This window comes from Siphateles boraxobius, unplaced genomic scaffold, assembly GCF_051911475.1.
Source record: "Siphateles boraxobius isolate OS27281-9 unplaced genomic scaffold, OSU_SipBor_1 3, whole genome shotgun sequence".
NCBI classification, from domain to species: Eukaryota; Metazoa; Chordata; class Actinopteri; order Cypriniformes; family Leuciscidae; genus Siphateles; species Siphateles boraxobius.
Genome location: NW_027508919.1, coordinates 12,685,088 through 12,705,294, shown reverse-complemented (window position 1 = coordinate 12,705,294; position 20,207 = coordinate 12,685,088). Strand labels below are relative to the sequence as shown.

General features: G+C 38.7%; 1 protein-coding gene across 24 annotated transcripts in view; it reads left to right on the top strand.

The window, feature by feature from the left end:
• The window catches only part of diaph2 (diaphanous-related formin 2), a 474,147-nt gene that overhangs the window by 303,218 nt on the left and 150,722 nt on the right, over positions 1–20,207 (top strand). For all 24 annotated transcript variants that reach the window (XM_077247876.1, XM_077247896.1, XM_077247898.1 and 21 more), the window contains 2 exons: positions 3,330–3,569; positions 19,191–19,320. In XM_077247876.1, the coding sequence (XP_077103991.1) occupies positions 3,330–3,569; positions 19,191–19,320 (370 nt within the window). The remainder of the gene's footprint in view (positions 1–3,329; positions 3,570–19,190; positions 19,321–20,207) is intronic.

Below are 20,207 nucleotides of genomic sequence, written 5' to 3'. Positions count from 1 at the left end.
CAGACTAAAGTGTTTACAAATAAGACAAACCTTTTCTTTCTTTTTTTTCTTCTTTTTTTAAGTATCAGTCACATTAATTTTTTGTTGAACTGATAGATTTTCTGTCATGTAAGGATAAACATCAATTAAGAATCAGTGCTGTGTGTTTATGTTTGTGAAACTGGTTGCTCATATGACAGAGTTGTTAACGATAATCATTCATAGCAGAGCTGTGATGCAATAAATAGTATTCCAGTTGTAAGGTGAAATCGATTGTAAGCAAGATCTTTGTTTTGGTGGAAGCAATAAGGTGGGTGTTTTGTTTGAACCATAATAAAGTCAATGTTTCACTCGACTTTTGTTCTCCCCAAAAAGGCAGAAATACTGTTACAAAGTGATATATCTATGTGGCACAAATACTGTTCTAGATAATTAGAGGAACTTGAAATTGGAACACAAAATTATTTAGAAAAACACCCTGATTTATATAACAGAATTGAAAGAAAAAAAAACACTCAAGAGCAATAGTTAATTTTATATTCAATCTATTTGAAAAAATAGAAACACTCCTGTGTATCGACTCAGCCAATCAGCATCTACTTTTAGTGACTGCTGGTTTCAAAAATGCACCAAATGCACTGCAGTGCATATGTAGAGCATGTTTATGTACAGTAGACATCTATGGTATTACAACTATATCTACTGCAACTGTTCCATACCCTTTCTGATCTTTTGCTTCCAATGGCCAATACATTTATGAATATGGATGACACCATGAGAAACCATCTGTTTTGAGCAATTTTGTAACGAGTTAAAAAGTAATTTGATTCCTAAATGTTTCATTGTTGGTCAATGTTTGAGCCTGGAGTGCAGCCTTTTCCAGAGACACTGTGCAGATGCCATACCCGGAGCTTGGATTCATTCTGTGCACTTTCAATTGATGAAATAACCTTCAGAAGCCAAACAAAATGTGGTACAAAACTTGATCTCTACAATTATAATCTACAGGCAAACACTGGGTCTGGCACCAGCACAATAATTTGGTAAAAAGGGGGGGTTATCTCACACTCACACCAAAAAGCATTCCAGCTGCCTATCGATTTTATCCGTCTCATCTTCTTAGTCTTTTCTTCCCCTTTATTTCGTTCTCTCTCTTTTGGCTCTGGTTCACTATGTCTCCTCTACTTTCGTCACACTCCAGTGCGTAACCCTTCACACGTCTCTGTTCCACTTCCGCCTGTTTCTTTCCTCCACTCCCTCTCTCTCTCTCTGATACTAAAATCACCTTCCTTTCCATTTCTGTTGTTGTTCACACCAATAGCTCTCTACTTCCGTGTGAAGGATTTTGAGCAGAATGGTAGGGCATCGGGAAATTGCTCCATGCAGGATCAGCGCTATTAAATATATAAAGAGACAGAGTAATGTATAATTAAAAGGCCAAGAATATAAAGGGCATTTTTTATGACAAGTCAAATCTGGTAGCCTGGTTGTGACTGACAGAAGCTATGATTTTGATGAATAATAAAGAGTGAGCCAGAGCTTTATTTTACTACAGCATGATTAGGTCCCGAGTTCTTAAACTGGAAAGGTTTTAGACTTCCTCTAATCCTATATTGACCAATTCCCATTAACATTGGCCTTTGTCTTGACTTAGTCTCAAATATTTAAGCTTCTGTCTCACATTGGTTAGTATTGCCCAGTGCACAGGCCTTCACTTGATGAGTCTCGCACCTGGATTAAAGGAATAGTTCACTCAAAAGTGAAAAATTCTGCCATTTAATCACCCTATGTGGTTAAAAACCCCTATGGCTTTCTTTCTTCCATAAGATGCAAAAAGAAAAAAAGTTAACTTTTTTGTCAATTCTTTGCTTGTCAATTCCAGTATATACTGACTGGAATATTCAATCCAATCAATGGATTGTCTTTAAGTGGCATTGACTTTAAGAAAGGTGCTATATAAATACAATTCTTTATTTAAATCAGTAATCAAAAGCAGCTAGCATAAACGTTGTCATTGCCATGACAACTGGTGCCCATTTAGTTTTCCGTGAGTTGTGAACAAATGTGATAAAATAAAACTAAAATGATGACAGAGTTTCCATTTTTTTGGGTGAACGATTCCTTTAAGCACTCCAAATCATTTTTATTTTACGTAGCAACTCTTCCTTACAGTTGTAGTCAGATTTAGTCCTGTCATGCACAGATCTATCTAGGTTGATGCATATGCATTCCTTCACTGATATTATGGGGCTTCTGACAAACCTGCTGGTGACAGCAGATTCACATAGGAATCAATTCAGTGCAGGGTTACAGAACAACCTTCTAGCTCTCGCTCTGTGTTTTGTCTTTCACTACCTGTGTCTTTGGAGAGCGTAATGAAGCACGTTGTGACAGTCTCCTCCTGTGACTGCGCTCAAGGCGGGTAATATACAGACAGCCTGTGGAAGCACCTCATCAACACCACCTTGCACTGCTCCTTTGGGAAATAAGTCACTCTCAGCTCGTCTCCCTCCATAGCTGTCACCAACTCACCCTCTTTTATTGTGATTTCCTCTTATACAGAGAAATCAAATCTGGATGTGCAGGGAGGAGGTGGGGTGGGGCGGTGCACGGGGGCGTGAGGCCGATTCTGTTTTTTTTTTGATCGGCAACTCGCTCATAAAGATGAATAAATGTGAGCAGTAATGGTACATCCTGACTGCATCTGTGGGCTGCCTGCGAGCATCGGATTATGCAGAAATCTGGAGCAAGAGTGTCTGAGGTCACCCTCCTCAATGAGCAGCTCCTGTAGGATTCATGTTGTTGTTTTTGTCTCCTTGTTCCTTCCTCTCCTCCTCCTTGCTGTCTTTTAACTGAAATGTCATCTCACTCCAGCACCAGAAACAGTTATGTTGTTGCTGTTATTACGGTTAAATGTAATTATAGGTGAACGACAGAATCTGACATTTATTCGTACAAGATTTGTTGCAAAATGTATGTTTACAGCGTTAACACAATTGTGCTGGTAAATACTTAATTTTATTTATGGTCATTTTTGCCACTGTGCCATGGCTCAGATATATTTAACCTTCTTTATGGTTTTAATGTGAATGATTCATCAAGTGTGCTGTATTTTAAGGGGAAAAAAGAGGTTTAGTAATCTTTACTCTAAATGTGCTGTTCCTTTTCCACTTTAGGCCATTCAGTCCTTTTGAAAATGCTTACCAATAGATAAATAACTATTTAGTCCTAAAACAGATAGAAATCTCATATTCCAGAATAATATTTCATATTCCAGAAGTAATACACGTGTATGTGTTGTGATAACTGAGAATGTGTAAGTTTAAGTTGTGTTTTTTTTTCCATTTCAGATGAGCTCAGTCAAGATGCTGCGTCCTCGACTGAACGGGATCCTGTTCAAGCTGACGTTTGAGGAGCAGGTGAACAACATCCGGCCGGATATCATGAACGTGACATTCGCCTGCGAGGAGGTAAAGAAGAGCGAAGGTTTCAGCATGCTCTTGGAGATGGTTCTGCTGGTCGGGAATTACATGAACGCTGGCTCCAGAAATGCTCAAACGTTCGGCTTCAACATCAGCTTCCTCTGCAAGGTACAAAACCAAATTGAATCCTTTTTATATGTTCCTTACACTAACCCATATGTGCTTAAATTACAATCACAAGGGTTCTCGTACTAGGCCATCTTCAACCGTCAAAGTCCCGTTCCAATAGTCAAGAACGCAAGTACAGAGAACGCATGATAGTACCTGGATGTGTTCTTGTAATCAAGGATGCATTGAGTGCAGACTTAAAAGAATCAAACCCTAAAAAAATCCCAGAAGTCATTGTGGGCGGAGGATGTACGGAAGCCTGTAAGGTTTAAAAAATCTCGTTCTCACTTAAGAGATTTCTAGAAATATGTGACGGCTCATAAAAGTAAATATTTGTCATTTGGTTTGACATCATTCAAAGTTCTAATACCTGGAGAAATCCTGCAAATTTTTTTAATTGGTGTATTTCAAAGAATCTTAACGTTGACAAAGCATAACATTAAATATACATATTAATTTACACAAATACTCATGGACAATAAAAATATATAAAAAATAACAATAATGTAAGTAAATATTTTAATATGCCTGTGATGTTATGTGTTATTTGTTGTGCATTGGATGTTGCTGTCCCACTGCCTAATATGTGCTGAACGATCAGTTGAGAAACAATATCACAGCACATCTCAATTCTCACAAAAATGCATTCTGTGTCCTTGTATCCTTCCATGTTTGTTTTTTCAATGTAACTTAGCAAGACTGGTCTCCACGAGAATGCAAGTCCGTTCTTTCCGTTCTTAGAATTAAGAAACAGCCAAGTTCTACATTGCATTCAAAATAAGATAAAAGAGAACTTAGTAGAAATGGTAATAACTCATGGATCGCAAGGGGTTTGAATCTACAATCTGTTGAGAACCAGACCAAAAAGCTTCTACTGCACTACTTGGTATTTGGCAGATACTTTTATCTAAAGCAACTTGGAACACTCCTCTTACAGGCACATTGCCCCTTAAGTGTCTTGCTCAAGCTTAAGCACAATGGTGATGGTGATTTGAACCTTCAACCTTCCGGGTACGAGTCCAGAGCTATTGAGCAAGGCTGGTGCACACTTAACCTCGGGATCAAAGCATGTGCTAAATAACAAATAGTAAAATAGTAACATGTTTAAGTAGTAGCTGTTTTTAACTGAAGCTGAAATCGTCATGAAATGCCTGTTAGGTGCAATAGCTGTCTTGGGTTTAGTGGTCCCACTTAATATTAAGTGGCTTTAAGTACTATGCACTTACATTGAAACTAATAATATGATAAAAATGGACTTATTGTGTACATACATGTTTTTACATTGTACTTATATTTTAAAAATACATGCATGTAATTACAGCTGTAATTAATTAATGTAATTACATTTGTAATTACACTGTTGACCCTTCCCTTACACCTTAACCCACCCTTAAACCTACACATACCACCACACCAGCCCCTAACCCTACCCGTATCACACCTCAATAGCAGCAAAAGTGTTTTACAATACAACATGAACACAATAAGTACATTGTACATATTTTTTAACCTAAGTACATAATACTTAAAGCCACTTAATATAAAGTGGGACCGGTTTAGTGATTATTGAAAGTTATTGACAAACTTGACTACTCTACACCAAATGACAGTATGCTATTCTTCAAAATATCATCTAGTCTAGTACTGTTAGTTGTGTTTCACAGGTTATTTGTAGAGCTGGCAGGTATGCCTCCCTACTGAAATCATTTTAACTGTTACCAGAATGTGTATGAAAGCTGTAACTGCTTTTGTTGTGTATGTAAGATGGACATCTGGCTGTGTGTTTCACAAGCTGATTTGGATAGCGAAGCCATTTGGTCCTGCTATGAAAGACAGCCACCCCCCTGCCGGTGTTCCCATGCAGCCAGAACTACACCGTCACTCTTAGTTACATCTCTTTGCTGGCCTTGTCATCTATTCGGAGGTGTCCCAGATGCTGCTGGGACACAGGTGTCCCAACCACAGGGGTTTAAGCTAGAGCCAGTTGTGGCATAGCTGAATGGTTGTTTTCACTTTTCACAATTTTCTGTTATTTACTTTTAAGCACAGACAAATTGCGTTTCCAAAGACCACTGAATTACAGTTTAACACTAGTATTTTTTTAAAAAGATGCGTCAATTTCATTGAACAGTTTTATAGTGTGAGCTTTAATCAACGTTCACTTTTACACCACTCTCTAAAACACCCCAGTACCACCACACACTCATGCTCGTAAACATCCAAGTCCATGATGACCATCTCTCTTTCTCTTAAAGTGTGTCTGCATGCAAATTGGTATTTGATTAAAAATGAGGGTGCAAGTTTACTGCATGCGCACACACTTTTCATAAGGAAGTCCTTCACCTCTTTCTGTCAGCTCCTCGGTTATATTTTTGTTTATCACTGCAATTATGCACTCAATTCATTCCAGTGTATGTCTGGTTCTTAGTTGGCATTTGAATGAGCTTTTGAGTTTTTTTTTCTCATCTCTGTTTTGGATAGTGTTATGGCCCAGAGGGAGGACACCCCTGATGGGTGACCCTGCCCTGAGCATGGGCAGTTGAACGGAGAGGATCCAATGGTCATCCGAGCTCGTCCTTGGCGGTATCTTCTCTGACCTCATCATAAAACCTCACCTTGGCTCTCGTAGTAGCGGACTAACACACTGTCGTCAGACCTCTCTAAAGCTCTCATCGGCTGTTCTCTGACTCTGTGTTTATGCCCAATAATACGTAATGTCTATACACTGCCTTTCATAGACATGTTTAGTCCTTGCCCCCTTCCTGATGTACTGTATCAGTGTCTTTCTTTCTTTTTTCTGATTAATGGTTCAGTGGTATTGCATACCTTTCCCTTTGTTTTCTTCACATTTTAATTCCTTCCTTCTAGTTCAGTTGTATTGTTCCTTTGTTTTGTTTTGTTTTTTTTCCTTCCTTCTTTTTCCTTCATTCCTTTTTTTATTTCATTAACCCTTAGTTTTATTTCTATATTTGAGCGGTCTAATGATTCAAAATTGCATACCTACCTTCCTTCCTTTTTTCCCTTCCTTCCTTCTTCTTCCCTTAAGTATTTTGCTTTCTTTCACTCTCTTTTTTTAATTGAGCTCTCAAATGATTCAGTAAAATTGCATTCATTTTGGACAGACTCACATTTACAGAACATTAGTGAAGTGCCTGCAGTGCAGACTGCTTTTCGCTTGAGCACTGATTGGGCAGTTATTGATGAACAAAGGGAAATGCCCACATTCTCAATCAGTTCAGTCAAGTAAATGGCCCCCTACGTGGCAGACCTCAGCTTGCTAACGAGCTCATCAGGGAGGGCCGGTCATGGGCTGACCCGTGATCCGTGAATCTCGCAGTCACACTTGGTACCATCTGTAGATCTTATTTGCATATTCCAGAAGTTTTTTTTTACATGTTGTAAAGAACTCAGCTTTTGGAAATATTAATAATCAATAATATTTTGTTATTATTAATTATAAATATTTGGGTCAGTTAATTGGATTAACTTGATGTGGCTGAATTAATATTACAATCAATTAATCAGTTCTTCCAACTAACTCTTTTGATTATTAATTTATTCTAAGAAAAGGGTATCTTCCATGGCCACCGAAGAATAATTATTTCTTCGCCTGTACAGTACTTTGAGCCAGTAGCAAAAACCGTGATCGTAAAGTGACTTGTATTGCAAACAAAACAGAACCAATTACATATTATGTACAAGTTTTATTAACTAAATATAGATATTTATATGAATATAAATAAACTAAACAACATACACACATGAATACATAAATAGGTTAGTGATAGGATGAAATTGGAAACCGGAAGAGGGTCTATGAGAAGAACCATCAGAATTTCATTTTCACATTTCATTGAATTGAATACTTGCATTTGTAATGGGAACAATTCTTGAAGTTGTTGAAAATTGAAGTCGTTGATGGTTCCGGCAGTGTCAAGTGGAAGTTGGTTGAGCGGTCTCTTTCTCCAGGAACGCATGCCTGGTTTGGTCAAGGCCTGGGACTCTGTTGAGGCCACGCCGAGCACCCAGGAGAAGTGAGGAAGTCGGAAGGATGGGAGATTGGAGTCGTTGTTGGTTGGAGTCTTTGTTCCAAAACTCTTGAGATTGTCCTTGGTTCTTTGTGAGAGAGTCATCTCTCTCCTGCCTGAGCCCATATCTGGTTGGATCGAGGCCTGCTGGGCCCTGGGGCCCCCGTGGAGGGGGAGGGGGTTCCCCAGAATCACCAGAACAGTGTTGCGGCTGGATGAAAGAACTAAGAGAGGGAGGTCACATGTGGAATGTCTCTAATAAGGCCTGGAAAAGATCCTCCCCTAAGGGTTGAACTCGACCAATCAGAAAGGTGACATGTCTGAGAGGGAAAGTGGCTCTTAGTTGATTTACGGATCTTTGTCCCTAGCATGATTATACCTTCATTAATTCTCAGATAGCTATAACACATCCACACTGCATTCTAGAAGAAGGTGATGTACATCAAAGTGTGAGTCATTAAATGAGGATTAATTAGGTAGGAGGCATGATACAGGTGAGGTTACATTGATCGTTAGTTGGTTGTATACCAGGATACATACCATAATATATACCTAATAGTACACGAGACAGTAAACCATTTACACTGTTTCTTTCACAGTTTTATGCATGTTCATTTATAGATCAGTTAGTCTATGATTAATGCAGCAAAGTCTGTTTTAAAGAGGGTTTCTGTTTCATAGTCTCTCTCTTGAGTATGTGGCCACATTCCTCGGAGGTCGTAAAATCTCCTTATCATGCCCTGTAACATGACACTGTTTCTGCCCTTGTGTTTGTTCATTTGGGCTGTGTGAGGAGTTTCATAAACCTTTGTATATAATGAATAATTAGTATGTGTCTGATTGGTCCATACCCTACATGTTAACATTGCTGTTCGCTCAGAACTGCCTTGAAAAAAAATTTGCTCCCGTGTTTAAGTCCTTCTACTTTTCTTTAAACATCTAGTGTTATAAAAGAAACTGCTGACTATAGTCACCACCATCAGTGAGTTTAGCAGTTTGCCGTGTGTAAATTAAGAATCTAGCTTTTCACACTCCTTATTAGACAAACACTTCTATGTCAATGTTCAGGCACTGGCAAACAGTCAACTGATTCCTGCAGTTCTAAACACAGAAGTCACTCCATTCAAACATGTATAAAATATGTTCAGTGCCAGAGTGGTTAAAATGTGTAGACCACACTATATGTAAACCCATTGTTTTGTAAAGCAGTTAACTTTATTTGTATTACATTTCAATACATGTAATACATTTTTAAACAGCAGAGAACATGTTTTACAGAGAAAAAAATAATAATGTATGAGGATTTGTTTTTATTTAATTCTGGGCCACAACCACTATAAATATTAAAGGGGACTTTGCCTTCCTGATCAAGCTAAATGGCCGCTAAATGGTACTTCTCTTAAACATTTGGTCTGCCTAAATCCTGAATATGTGGTTTCATGCACTTCTTTTTAGCCTATATATCAAAAGAAAATTTGAACCAAGCCTGTGTCTGGATTTTGGGGGGCATGTATGAAGTGTGTTTCCATCTATGAAGATCCAGTCCCTTTGACCATCATCTCAGAGACACACAAAGTATCTCTGCTTTTTTAAGCTTCAGTTAACTTTAATCTTACAGTATGTGTGAGCGTAGAAAGTAACCTTCTGTTGTGGATTCTTGACTCCTTGTCATATACTTTTCAAAAAAGTAACTTTTGTAGCGAATATTTGACATTTTTCGGGAAAGGTAGACTCTGAGGAATGCACACAAAGATTATGGCAACTTCAAATGAAATCAACCATGTGGGAAAAGGCTTACTCCACAGCAAAGCCCCTTTCAAAGCTACAAGCATGAAAATGTGTTAAATTACAGATAATATTCATTAAATCTGGATTTGCCCTCTGCTTTTGGGGTTGTTTAAGCATGATACTTTCCAGTAGAGATGTCAGAAGAGTTTATGAAAAGTGAACCTTTATTTTGGCTTGTTTAAGTCTTTTACAATTTTTCCACTTTGTTAAACAGATCAAATGTGTTCAGCTGGCACCATTTAGTAATTTCAATGTTTATGTTGACAGCTTGTAGATTGAAAAGAAGAAAGACGAATAGATAGACTATTCTCCCTCATACATGTTCACAGTATCTATGCTTCATTTCTCAGCTTGTTAGAGATTCTCCCAGTGCCGGTTGTCTTTCTCACAGATGGCATGGATGGTGAGCTCATGGACAAATGAACTCTCTGAGCTACCTCGCTCCCCACCCCCAAAACTGCCAGAGGTATAGCCTGAGACCCTCTGATTTTCAATTGTCATTCTTACTAAGTAAACTTGCCTCATGGCAGGCTCTGAGCTTTTAGATTAGTCTATTGGCTACCGTTCTAGTCCAGGCTGTCTGCCATTGGTAGGCAAAATACGCCAGTCGCCATCAGCATCTTGGTATCTCTTTCTTCTTCCATGCCCCTCAGCTGCTGTGTGCTAGAGTGTGACTTTCCCATAGTTTCCTTGACTGAAATAAAAACACAAACTACTGCTGTGAAGATCTATGCACAATCAATGCCTGTAAACTGAAGGTCCTTTGGCAAAATGTGTAATTGAGCAATCAGAGATGACAGTCCTTTAGGTGATCTGAGATTTCTTGGTCCCCGTTGCCTCTCATGTCTGTTATTAGCTAATTGTTCTTGAGGATTTATATCTTTCGGATGTCTCGATGGAGGTTGATTGTTATTCCGTGGAACTCTTCAACATACTTCAACGAATATTGAAATGGTCGGATTGGGTGCATTCAAGTATATGAACTAGACAGGCTATCTTTCTCTGTTTCTCTATCATTCTCCCTCTTATTATAACTGAGCACCTTCAAAAACACAGACATTGTACCTCTATGGAAAAATAAACAATTTTGCACAATTACTATTACAATATCCTCATAAAAAGTTTCTTCTGGCTTTCCTATTGGCAGCCCAAGTCCAGGCTCATGACAGAATTGGATGGCCAAGAGGTACCGCAACAAGCTTCAATTAATTAAATATTATTATTATATTCCCATTGCCCCTTAGATGCTTTTGTAATTTTTTTATTTGTCTTTTTGTCAAATATAGTAGCCTCTCTAATGTGTCTCAGTTTTACTCACTATGGCCTCATTTACATGTACCCATATTCGATTTTTTGAACGTCCGTTTACACGTTCTTTCAATTGTGACCCATTTGCGATTTATGCGTTTACACTTTACATACTATCTGAAACATAGCGCATGCTTAAAGGGGGTTCTTGGACAGATGGACAAACGCAAAATATGCTTGATGCTACCTTTGCGATATATGCAAAGTTCGCCAAACATCACCATGATTTTGAGGCAGAGGAGGATGAAAAGGGTCATCATTTCAGCCTGCGCATGTGCTTCAGTCATTGTATGCGAGAGAGATCTCAGGACTGGTGGGAACATACTGTACAACACGATCTCATTAAAGTGCGTATCTATACCACTAAATTTATTTCTCGTGCCATTTATATGCCAAAAATAGTTTTTGTGTGCATGATACGCACTGTAAACCCCTTGGGTAGGATTAGGGGTGTGGAGTGCGTGCGTATTACACGCCATAAAGTGCATATCATATGCACGTGAAAACGGCATATCATATGCACGCAAAAAATATTTTTGGCGTAAATGGCACAAGAAATAAAATTTGTGCTATAGATACGCACTTTCATGGGATGCCCTGTACAGTGAAAACCGGGATTCATCCGTGAGGAGAACACCTCTCCAAAGTGCCAGACACCATCGAATGTGAGCATTTGCCCACTCAAGTCGGTTACGACGACAAACTGCAGTCAGGTCGAGACCCCGATGAGGACAACGAACATGCATATGAGCTTCCCTGAGACGGTTTCTGACAGTTTGTGCAGAAATTCTTTGGTTATGCAAACCGATTGTTGCAGCAGCTGTCCAGCTGGCTGGTCTCAGACGATCTTGGAGGTGAAGATGCTGGATGTGGAGGTCCTGGGCTGGTGTGGTTACACACGGTCTGCGGTTGTGAGGCCGGTTGGATGTACTGCCAAATTCTCTGAAATGCCATTTGTAGACGGCTTATGATAGAGAAATGAACATTCAATTCACGGGCAACATCTCTGGTGGACATTCCTGCAGTCAGCATGTCAATTGCACGCTCCCTCAAAACTTGCGACATCTGTGGCATTGTGCTGTGATAAAACTGCACATTTTAGAGTAGCCTTTTATTGTGGCCAGCCTAAGGCACACCTGTGCAATAATCATGCTGTCTAAACAGAATCTTGATATGCCACACCTGTGAGGTGGATAGTTTATCTCGGCAAAGGAGAAGTGCTCACTAACACAGATTTAGACAGATTTGTGAGACATTGGCTTTTTTACATAGAAAAAGTCTTAGATCTTTGAATTCAGTCTATGTAAAAAAGGGGGCAAAAACTAAAGTGTTGTGTTTATAATTTTGTTCAGTGTATGTCTGGGAACTTAACAAACATCAGCGTTATCACACAGGCATAGAAGAACAAGAGAAAGGAGGCTTGGAAGTAAGAAAATGAAAGTGCCTTGACTGGAAAATTAGTGGAACATCATAACTTAAAGTAAATTAGATTATTCAATTTCAAACAAGATTGCCAGAGAAGATGACATAACTGATGTGCCAAAGTATATCTGCTTCACTAATTTGATAGAAATCTCTTTCTCTTTCTTTTTCTCTTTCTCTTTCTCCCTATTTCTCTTTCTCTCAGCAGGGCTTCATACTGTGTTGTCCACTATTCACATAATTATTGGCTGCATTTCTGCCCACCATGTGCACTGTTTCTATTATGTCAATAGGTTTCACCTCACTGTGCTAATCAGCTTACGGTTTTGTCTGATAAAATTAAAGACTGGTTAATCACCTAAAACCTCTGTATTTCACCTCTTAAAGGGCCATTTTTGCCCTCTATGTATCTCTTATTAACCCTCTCACTTTTACAGGGTATAAATAAAGACATTCCTTGGAAGCTACATTTTAAAGGGCCATTCAACCGAAGGATGTCAACTATAAAAGCAACTAACTATAAAGTTGTAATACACATTCTAATTATGTGGGAATAGGGACGTACATACCTACAGTATATATATATATATATATATATATATATATATATATATGAAGATGGCTACATAGTGTAATGATATCGTTGAAATCAATTGAATGTTTTTTGTTATAGTATAATATGTGTCACAATGCATTCTGGGATATATTTTTGGCCAAAGAATATATTAGTAGGCAGTATAATTAAGTTGCCCATAGGGATTGTGCCTCCGATTGTGCCTTAAAATATTACTTCTGTAGGCAGCTCACCATGTTTTGGCACAGAGTATTTGTTTGTAATTTTCCATGAGTTGAATCATGCAAACCTAAGACCTCAGACTTCTGCTTCTTCATTGCATTGGAAACTGTACCCAGATTGTCTTTATTTCACCTCTTTCTCACTGCTTAGTGCTGATCTTACTTAGCAGATAAAAACAAACTGGCACAGTAGCGGCTTTATGTAATGACAGTTTGGGGCATAATAATAAACAAATTAAAATTTGAAATGCATGAAATTAAATTGTGATTACCCAATGTGAGCAGATGATTGATCCCCATCTAATGAAAGTGTGAGCGTGTTGCATCCCCACACGTGTGAAAGGGATGTGGGGAAGCTTGGCTGCGGGGTGTGTGAGAGGGAACGGACACAGTGTGGAGGGCTGTGCTAATTAGCTCTCGCAGCATGCGTCTCCAGCAGCAGTGCAGTCACAGTGGGGAATGATTACGGTACAAGTTGCCGGTACACTGACGTAGAGACACCGGCAGACGCTCGCGCTTGCCCTCCCTCTCTATTCTCGTTCCAACCCACCCATCCCTTGGTAATTATTCACATGAGATTGATTTAACATGCCCCTGTCATTCATTCCGATGTGTTTCTTGTTTTGTCGTACTTGTCATATGGAGATTGGTGGAGGTTAGTAGAGTTTACTCCTGCCAAACAATCCACAGTGAGCTCCTCTCCGCTACAGGAGGTATAACAGCCATTGTCCATAGCAACAAGTGTCACCAAGGTGTCGTTATAGTCACATTACTTTCCCTCTGTAGATGAGAGGTCCGGCTGTAGCCAATAAATATCTATAAAAAATAGAATCTTTAAATATGATATTCACAAAAAGATTGAGCATCAATTGAACATGCCTTTCACGAAAACCCTTGTGGCTGGATTGCTGGCAATTTTCAGGGCATTATGCAGGCTCTCGTGAAATGAACCTTGTTAATACATGTCCATTGAAAATGAGACCAATATAATGTTCCTCGCATGTCCATGTCAATTATTGCGGCCTCGGATTTTGCGGCAGTCATTACATATTCGCCCTCATTTGGTATTCCCTTCACTGGCCATTAAGCTGATGTGATTAGCACTGAAAGTCTGGCAATAATAACTGCCACTTAAATCTTTCAACATTACTGGAGGACAGTCATATTGCACACAGTTTCAAGGTGCAAAACAGCTTTATATAGATTGGAGCAGTGAGCACCAAATAGTTCAGTAATATGCTTTAATAATCTGAGATATAAATAACTAATGCAATTCCAAAATCAATTTCTCTGCAAATAAATGGATTTTGGAATTGCGTTAGTCATATGTCATCTGTATATGTGTGAAACAAGTGAAATACATTTTCAGAAAATTTCTGAAAATGTATTAAATTTGTTTCATACATTTGCATATGCGGCGTCAGTCTGAAAATTGCATTAGTTGTGATGTAGTAAAAATGACCTATTCTGACCAGGTTTCTTGTCATTTAAATACTGCAGTTATAGGCAACATGTAGTTTATCAACTGTTTATGTGGGTGTTTGAGAAACTTATTCTTGTTAAGAGTTTATTGTGATTTTCATTATGATTGAGAGCGAATAAAAGAATAAATAAGGTGACAAAAATAAAGACAACATTATTCTAATTTATGAACTGTTGATTTATAGCACTACTGATTATGTATTATTTACTCCCAATTATAGAGTCCAGATCAGACTCATCAATCTCAAAATTCAATCAACCTGATTGTGGCATCATGAAGACATTAATAGTTTGGTATCATTATGCTATAATTTAAAACTTCAAATAGAAATCAAAGAAAAGTAGCATGAAGTTAACGTGTGGGAAGGAAATGTTTTCGTTTTTCTAAGGTTGAGGTTTTTTTCCCCTCTCTTAAAAGACATAGACTGTGCGTGGCTTGTTTCCTGTGATAGCTGTGTAAATCAGAGGAGGCAGGCATGCAGTGCGCATGCTGAGGTCGTCAGCGTCGGATGGCAAAGCCTTTAAAGTGCATTATCTCTCCGCCTGCTCTGCCGCTGTTCTGCGCGTTAGCGGCTCAGTGCGGGCTGATTGGTAAACACCCCGTGGCTGAACGGGTGCAAAACTTAATTCTGTTTAAATAAAGAAAACAACATTAGGATTCGGATGCAGTGTCGGCAGTGCAAAAGCAACTGCCCCTGTTTTGATATCTGCACTGGAGCCTTCACAATTACTTTTACCTTAACTGTGGTACGTCCGTTTTAATTCACACACAGGAAAGCAATGATGTAGATCAAACTGGAGATCATTTGCAAAGGCATTTACTTTAAATTCCGCATGAATGGTACTCTGGAATGTGTAGCAACAGCTTCCACAGCAACGACAGCAAACGTTGTACTCCTTATAAAGGACGTGCAAGTGTGGTGTGGGTTCTGTCTCGGTTAAAGTGAGAGAGAAAAAAGACCTGTTTTTGTTTGCTTGGATTTCTTGTTGTTTTTCCATGCTCTTTTTGTTCCAATCCTTGTAAACCAATATTGATTTTAGACAGCCAGCTGCGTATAAGAAAGGGTCATTCTGGAAGAAAATAAACCAGCATTTAGGATCTGGTTTTAGTTTTTTTTTTAGTTTTTTCTTCTCATTTTTGTTTTCCTTTCCTCATCTTTAGCAGCGAGACTCTGTAAGGTGCTGCGTGTGTTGTATTATATTGGAGATTGCAGCTGAGGCATGTTTCTGTGTCTGCTCTCATTTATTGCCAATCTCTCAGGGAGAAATTGGAAGTGATTTATCTAATGGATGCTGGAACACAGTGGCATTTTCGAATGAAAACACTCCACAGGAAATTCCGATAATAATTCACAGATTATTTGCTGGACTTTTTGCTAGGATTCCTCAAGTGTGGACTGTGGACGATACAGAAAAGTGTGCAATCGCGCTTCCTGATAAATAGATAAATACCACTAAACGGGCTGTAAAGCAAGAGGCTAAATTATGCTTTCCCTAATGGACTAATCAATTGTGACTTCTCTAGTCTGAGCTCACAGCAATTCATCCTACCTGGAAACAATTGCTTTTTAATCTCTGGAAGGCTTTCTCACTTTGAAAAGGATACAAAGGCCTTGTAGGGCTAAAAGCTTTATTGATCTCTTAGACCCCATTGAATAGGTAATTATACGTCACGATGTGCTTAGATTAATATATTGCCTTTCTTTGCATCTCAAAATGATAAATGAATCCTTTGGTGTGCATATCATTTAAGTAATCCTAGATCATTAGAGAAGACGGCCACGTACATGGGATGGGCCGTAATGGAATGCAGCAGGGGAGAGAGACTCCTGTCAGCTGTTCGGCAGAGGAGGCTTATCTCATCTCTGCCTGCTATTAAATGAAACATTGGCATCCACTCTCGACCAGGCAGATGGTCAGTCAGGGATTCTGTCAACTTTGGCAGCCTGATGGTCAGGTTTGTAGGTGTAAGTCAAATGTTATTGTGGCAAAAACAGTCTAGATGTACATGAACGTTTTCCACCCTCACCTTTACAAACAAAACTGTAAGCACTTTCTTAAAGGGTCACTCCACCCATCTGCATTAAGCTTTCCATTGTTAGAAACACAGTTATACTATTGAATGGTCGTGCAACACTCTCTCATTTTCCCCTGAGACGAGAGAAATCCTCTATTTACCTTTTTCACTTCCTCTTACAATGACGCAAAAATCATCATTTTACGTCATTGTAGGAGGAAGTGTAAGACAGGCGGATTTCTGTAAAGACTACAAGCACTAGAACTCACCCTTTCAAACCCGCCCATAGGGGGCTGGACCTAATGCGCTAACAGACCAATCACAGATCAGTGCCAGTGCGTTTGATTTCACCGGCAGAAACTTTTTGAAAATATGGACGAAGGTACTGAATACGCAGACGGATGCATTATGGAGGATTGGGATTACACATAGTGTCAGCCATCTTTTTTGGAAGGTAAGCTAGCAGGCTCTTGTTCTGTGGAGAAAGCTGAGTATTAACTTTAGGGGTTACCGTCCTCTTTTTCCCAGACATGTCCGGCCGTCAATGTCCGGGATTCAGCTTTTGCTTTCTGCTGTCGCCATTCATTGTTTACATGCACAAATTTTGTTTCAATCTAACTGAATTCATTCTGATTGGTGAATCTGAATGTAGTGTTTACATTAACGCTAAACAAGTGATCAGTTGATGTGCATTTTAACATTGCTAAGAAAATTCCCGCTCCTCCGTGAGAGATACGAGACTGGTGCGACTCACAGGTGTCGCTCATCAGTAATCACGCCACCGGCCTCGCGTCGTTCTCCACAAAGCCTTCACTCGTCCTGCTCGCCACAGTAAACATGATGAATGGCGACTGTAGAACGCAAAAGCCGAATCCCGGACATTTTGGCCGATCTCGAAACACATTTTCGGGCAGACTCACGGAGACGCACTAGTAGCCTAGACTTGTTGTTTAACTACTGTGCTCTGTTACCGGTAGGCGTGGCCTCCTAGGGCAGCGAAGGAAGTGCATTCTGGGAGTTGTTGTCTTTCATCCACATAAGCCAAAAATACATTTTCTGTCTTTTCTCAGTCTAGAAAGCTCCAAATTCAAAAATTATTTCACATTTCTTCTACATATATTACCCATTTTAAATACATATTCATCTTTCCAGAGGTGGAGTGACCCTTTAATCTGTTAAATTCTTAGATGACAGACGAGATGGAGTAAGGGAATTATTACCTTTGGATGGACAGATTGTTACTTTTCAAAGATACACAATTTCTGATAGTGGTCTATAAGCATGTATACTCTATACACATTTTCCAGGGACCCCCCCCCCAATAGTTCACAGAAATGTATTTTATTTTATTTTTGAGAAGCTACCTCAACTTTTTTTTCATTTAATTAAAAAAATTTATTTTATATAAATAGTTTATTTAATAAGCTGTGAAAACAACTCATTTAGAAATATATATATATATATATATTAAATATTGATACAAACATTATAAATAAGTAATTTTTGCAGTTTCCACATAATTGCATAGACTGGGCAAACTTTACATTATGAAAATTCCTCTGTTTCAAAAGAGAATGACATTCCTGTTTTCCACCACATCACCTTTAAATAATCACACATGCAATCGGTGTTGTTGTAATGCTTGATATTTGTTTTCTTTTGACTTTTTTTTATTACATTTGGTCTGATGCTCCTGTCTCATTTGTTTAAGACAAACACACCGATTACAATTTATGAAGAGAAAAGAGGCAAAAGACTGCATCCATTTATTAATTTACCTCATTGGGCCTGTCACATTTTTCTAGCAGAAAACCAATTCCTCAACCATGTATCCGCAGAGACATTTTGGAAGAGAAAATCTATGGGAGACATTATGTGTAGCGGGGAAGTGTGCCAGCTGTCGTAAGTTTGCCATCAGTTTGTGTAAAGGTTAATATCACATCTGCTGTGCAGTCCAGCTTGAGGATTCATTCTGCCTTCCCCGGCTCTGCTGCGGGACTCAGCAGCCATCTTCTGTGCGAAAGCAGCCTTCCTGGAGTCTAGGCTTGACAGCAAACAATCTGTTTGAGTCTGAGAGGGTGAAGAGGTCACCCAGCCCCAGTGCACTGCTTAATGTGGGCCTGCAGCCATGGCCCTCCAAATGGAGGGGAGAGGGAGAGAAAGAGCAACATGGCTACATGTTTGGTTTATCATTTCTAGTTCTCAAGCAATAGATTTATGTCGCCAGGGGAACTCGGTTCTTTCTGTATAAAAACATCATGCACCTTTTTCGTCGGAATCGGCCCGCAGCAAGAGTTTTAGCAGTGTGAATTGATCTAAATATTTCATTTTGTTCATGTCACCTTAATCCTGTACAAAGAATGGTTGTGGTTTAGGGGAGAAAGCCCCTTTTCAAATTAAACTCGGTAAATTAGTGAACAGGGGAAAATATGTCTCTGTGCACTCTGCTACAGCCAATTTCAACTTTATTGAGACACATATTTGTCAAATGTCTGTGCAAACATCGTAAAGTGCTATCGACACATGCATATATCATGCAATCCTCCTTTTTTCTATCTATCTATCTTTCTATTTTTCATTCTATCTATCGTTCTATCTATCTATGCTGTGTTCCATCTTGTGTATGTGAATCAGCTGAATGAATATGTGTCTGATTACATACATGAAGAGTTTGTTAAAAGTTCTGGTTTACTTTTAAATGGTTCATCTATGACAAAATTAATATATTATCTGTGCAACTAAATGCAATTTCATAACTCATATCAATCTTTTTCTCCACAGCTTCGTGACACAAAGTCAACAGATCAGAATACAACTCTTCTGCATTTCCTGGCCGAGAAATGTGAAGAAAAGTATGCTGAGATCCTGAAGTTCCCTGATGAGCTTGAGCATGTTGAAAGTGCCAGCAAGGGTAAATAGTTATTATTGCTATTTTAAATGTCAATTACAATTTATTTTGAAGTCATTCATGTGGCAGTATAAATTGTCAAGTGGAGCTCAAAATAATTGTGTATAATAATAATTATGCTTTGTCTGAAAACATTTGCATTTATGATCTTAGCAGTATTTTGTAGTATATTACAAGACTAATAAAAAAACACTGGTCCAAAAAGGACACTGATACAGTTGCAGTGCTTGACATAATGAAAATTAATCATATTAGATGGTGAATTTGTTTCCCCTCTCTACAAAAATGCATACCAGTCAGTGTATTATTATTGGTGATCCAGTGTTCCTTAACAGCAAATTTAACAAAGTTCATAATACCCACTACAATAGCTGCCACTACAATAGATGTAATTAAGTTGAATACAGAGAGTTATTGTTGTTAGAAAAAAAAAGTGATTTTTATTTAGATGTTCTTATTTAGATAATTCTTTCTACCTATTCAATCCGTTTGCTGGTAACTTAATTTTTTCTGTAAAATGACTCAATTTTCTGGCATGTTTGTGATGCGTTATTAGTGTCAGTTTGGAAGACTCTGCAATAATGCCATGTAATTCGGTTTAGCTGCATGATTGTTTCAGGCTAGATAAAGATGTGCTTTATTTTGATCCAGAAGTCTATCCTTTTATTTCTTCCCTCCCATAAGCTGTTATCGTGTTCAATCCAACAGATTTCCCTTTAAATGTGTTAAGCCTGGTTAATTGAACAACCAGCTTTGGGTTGTGAAGACATTATCACTCCTGATCGGCAGATATCAGCTGTGTCCTTTGGAAAAATATGGGGTTCTGTCGGTGTGACCTTGAGATATTTACTCTCATATACAATATATACCTCACTCCATCTATCTAAATC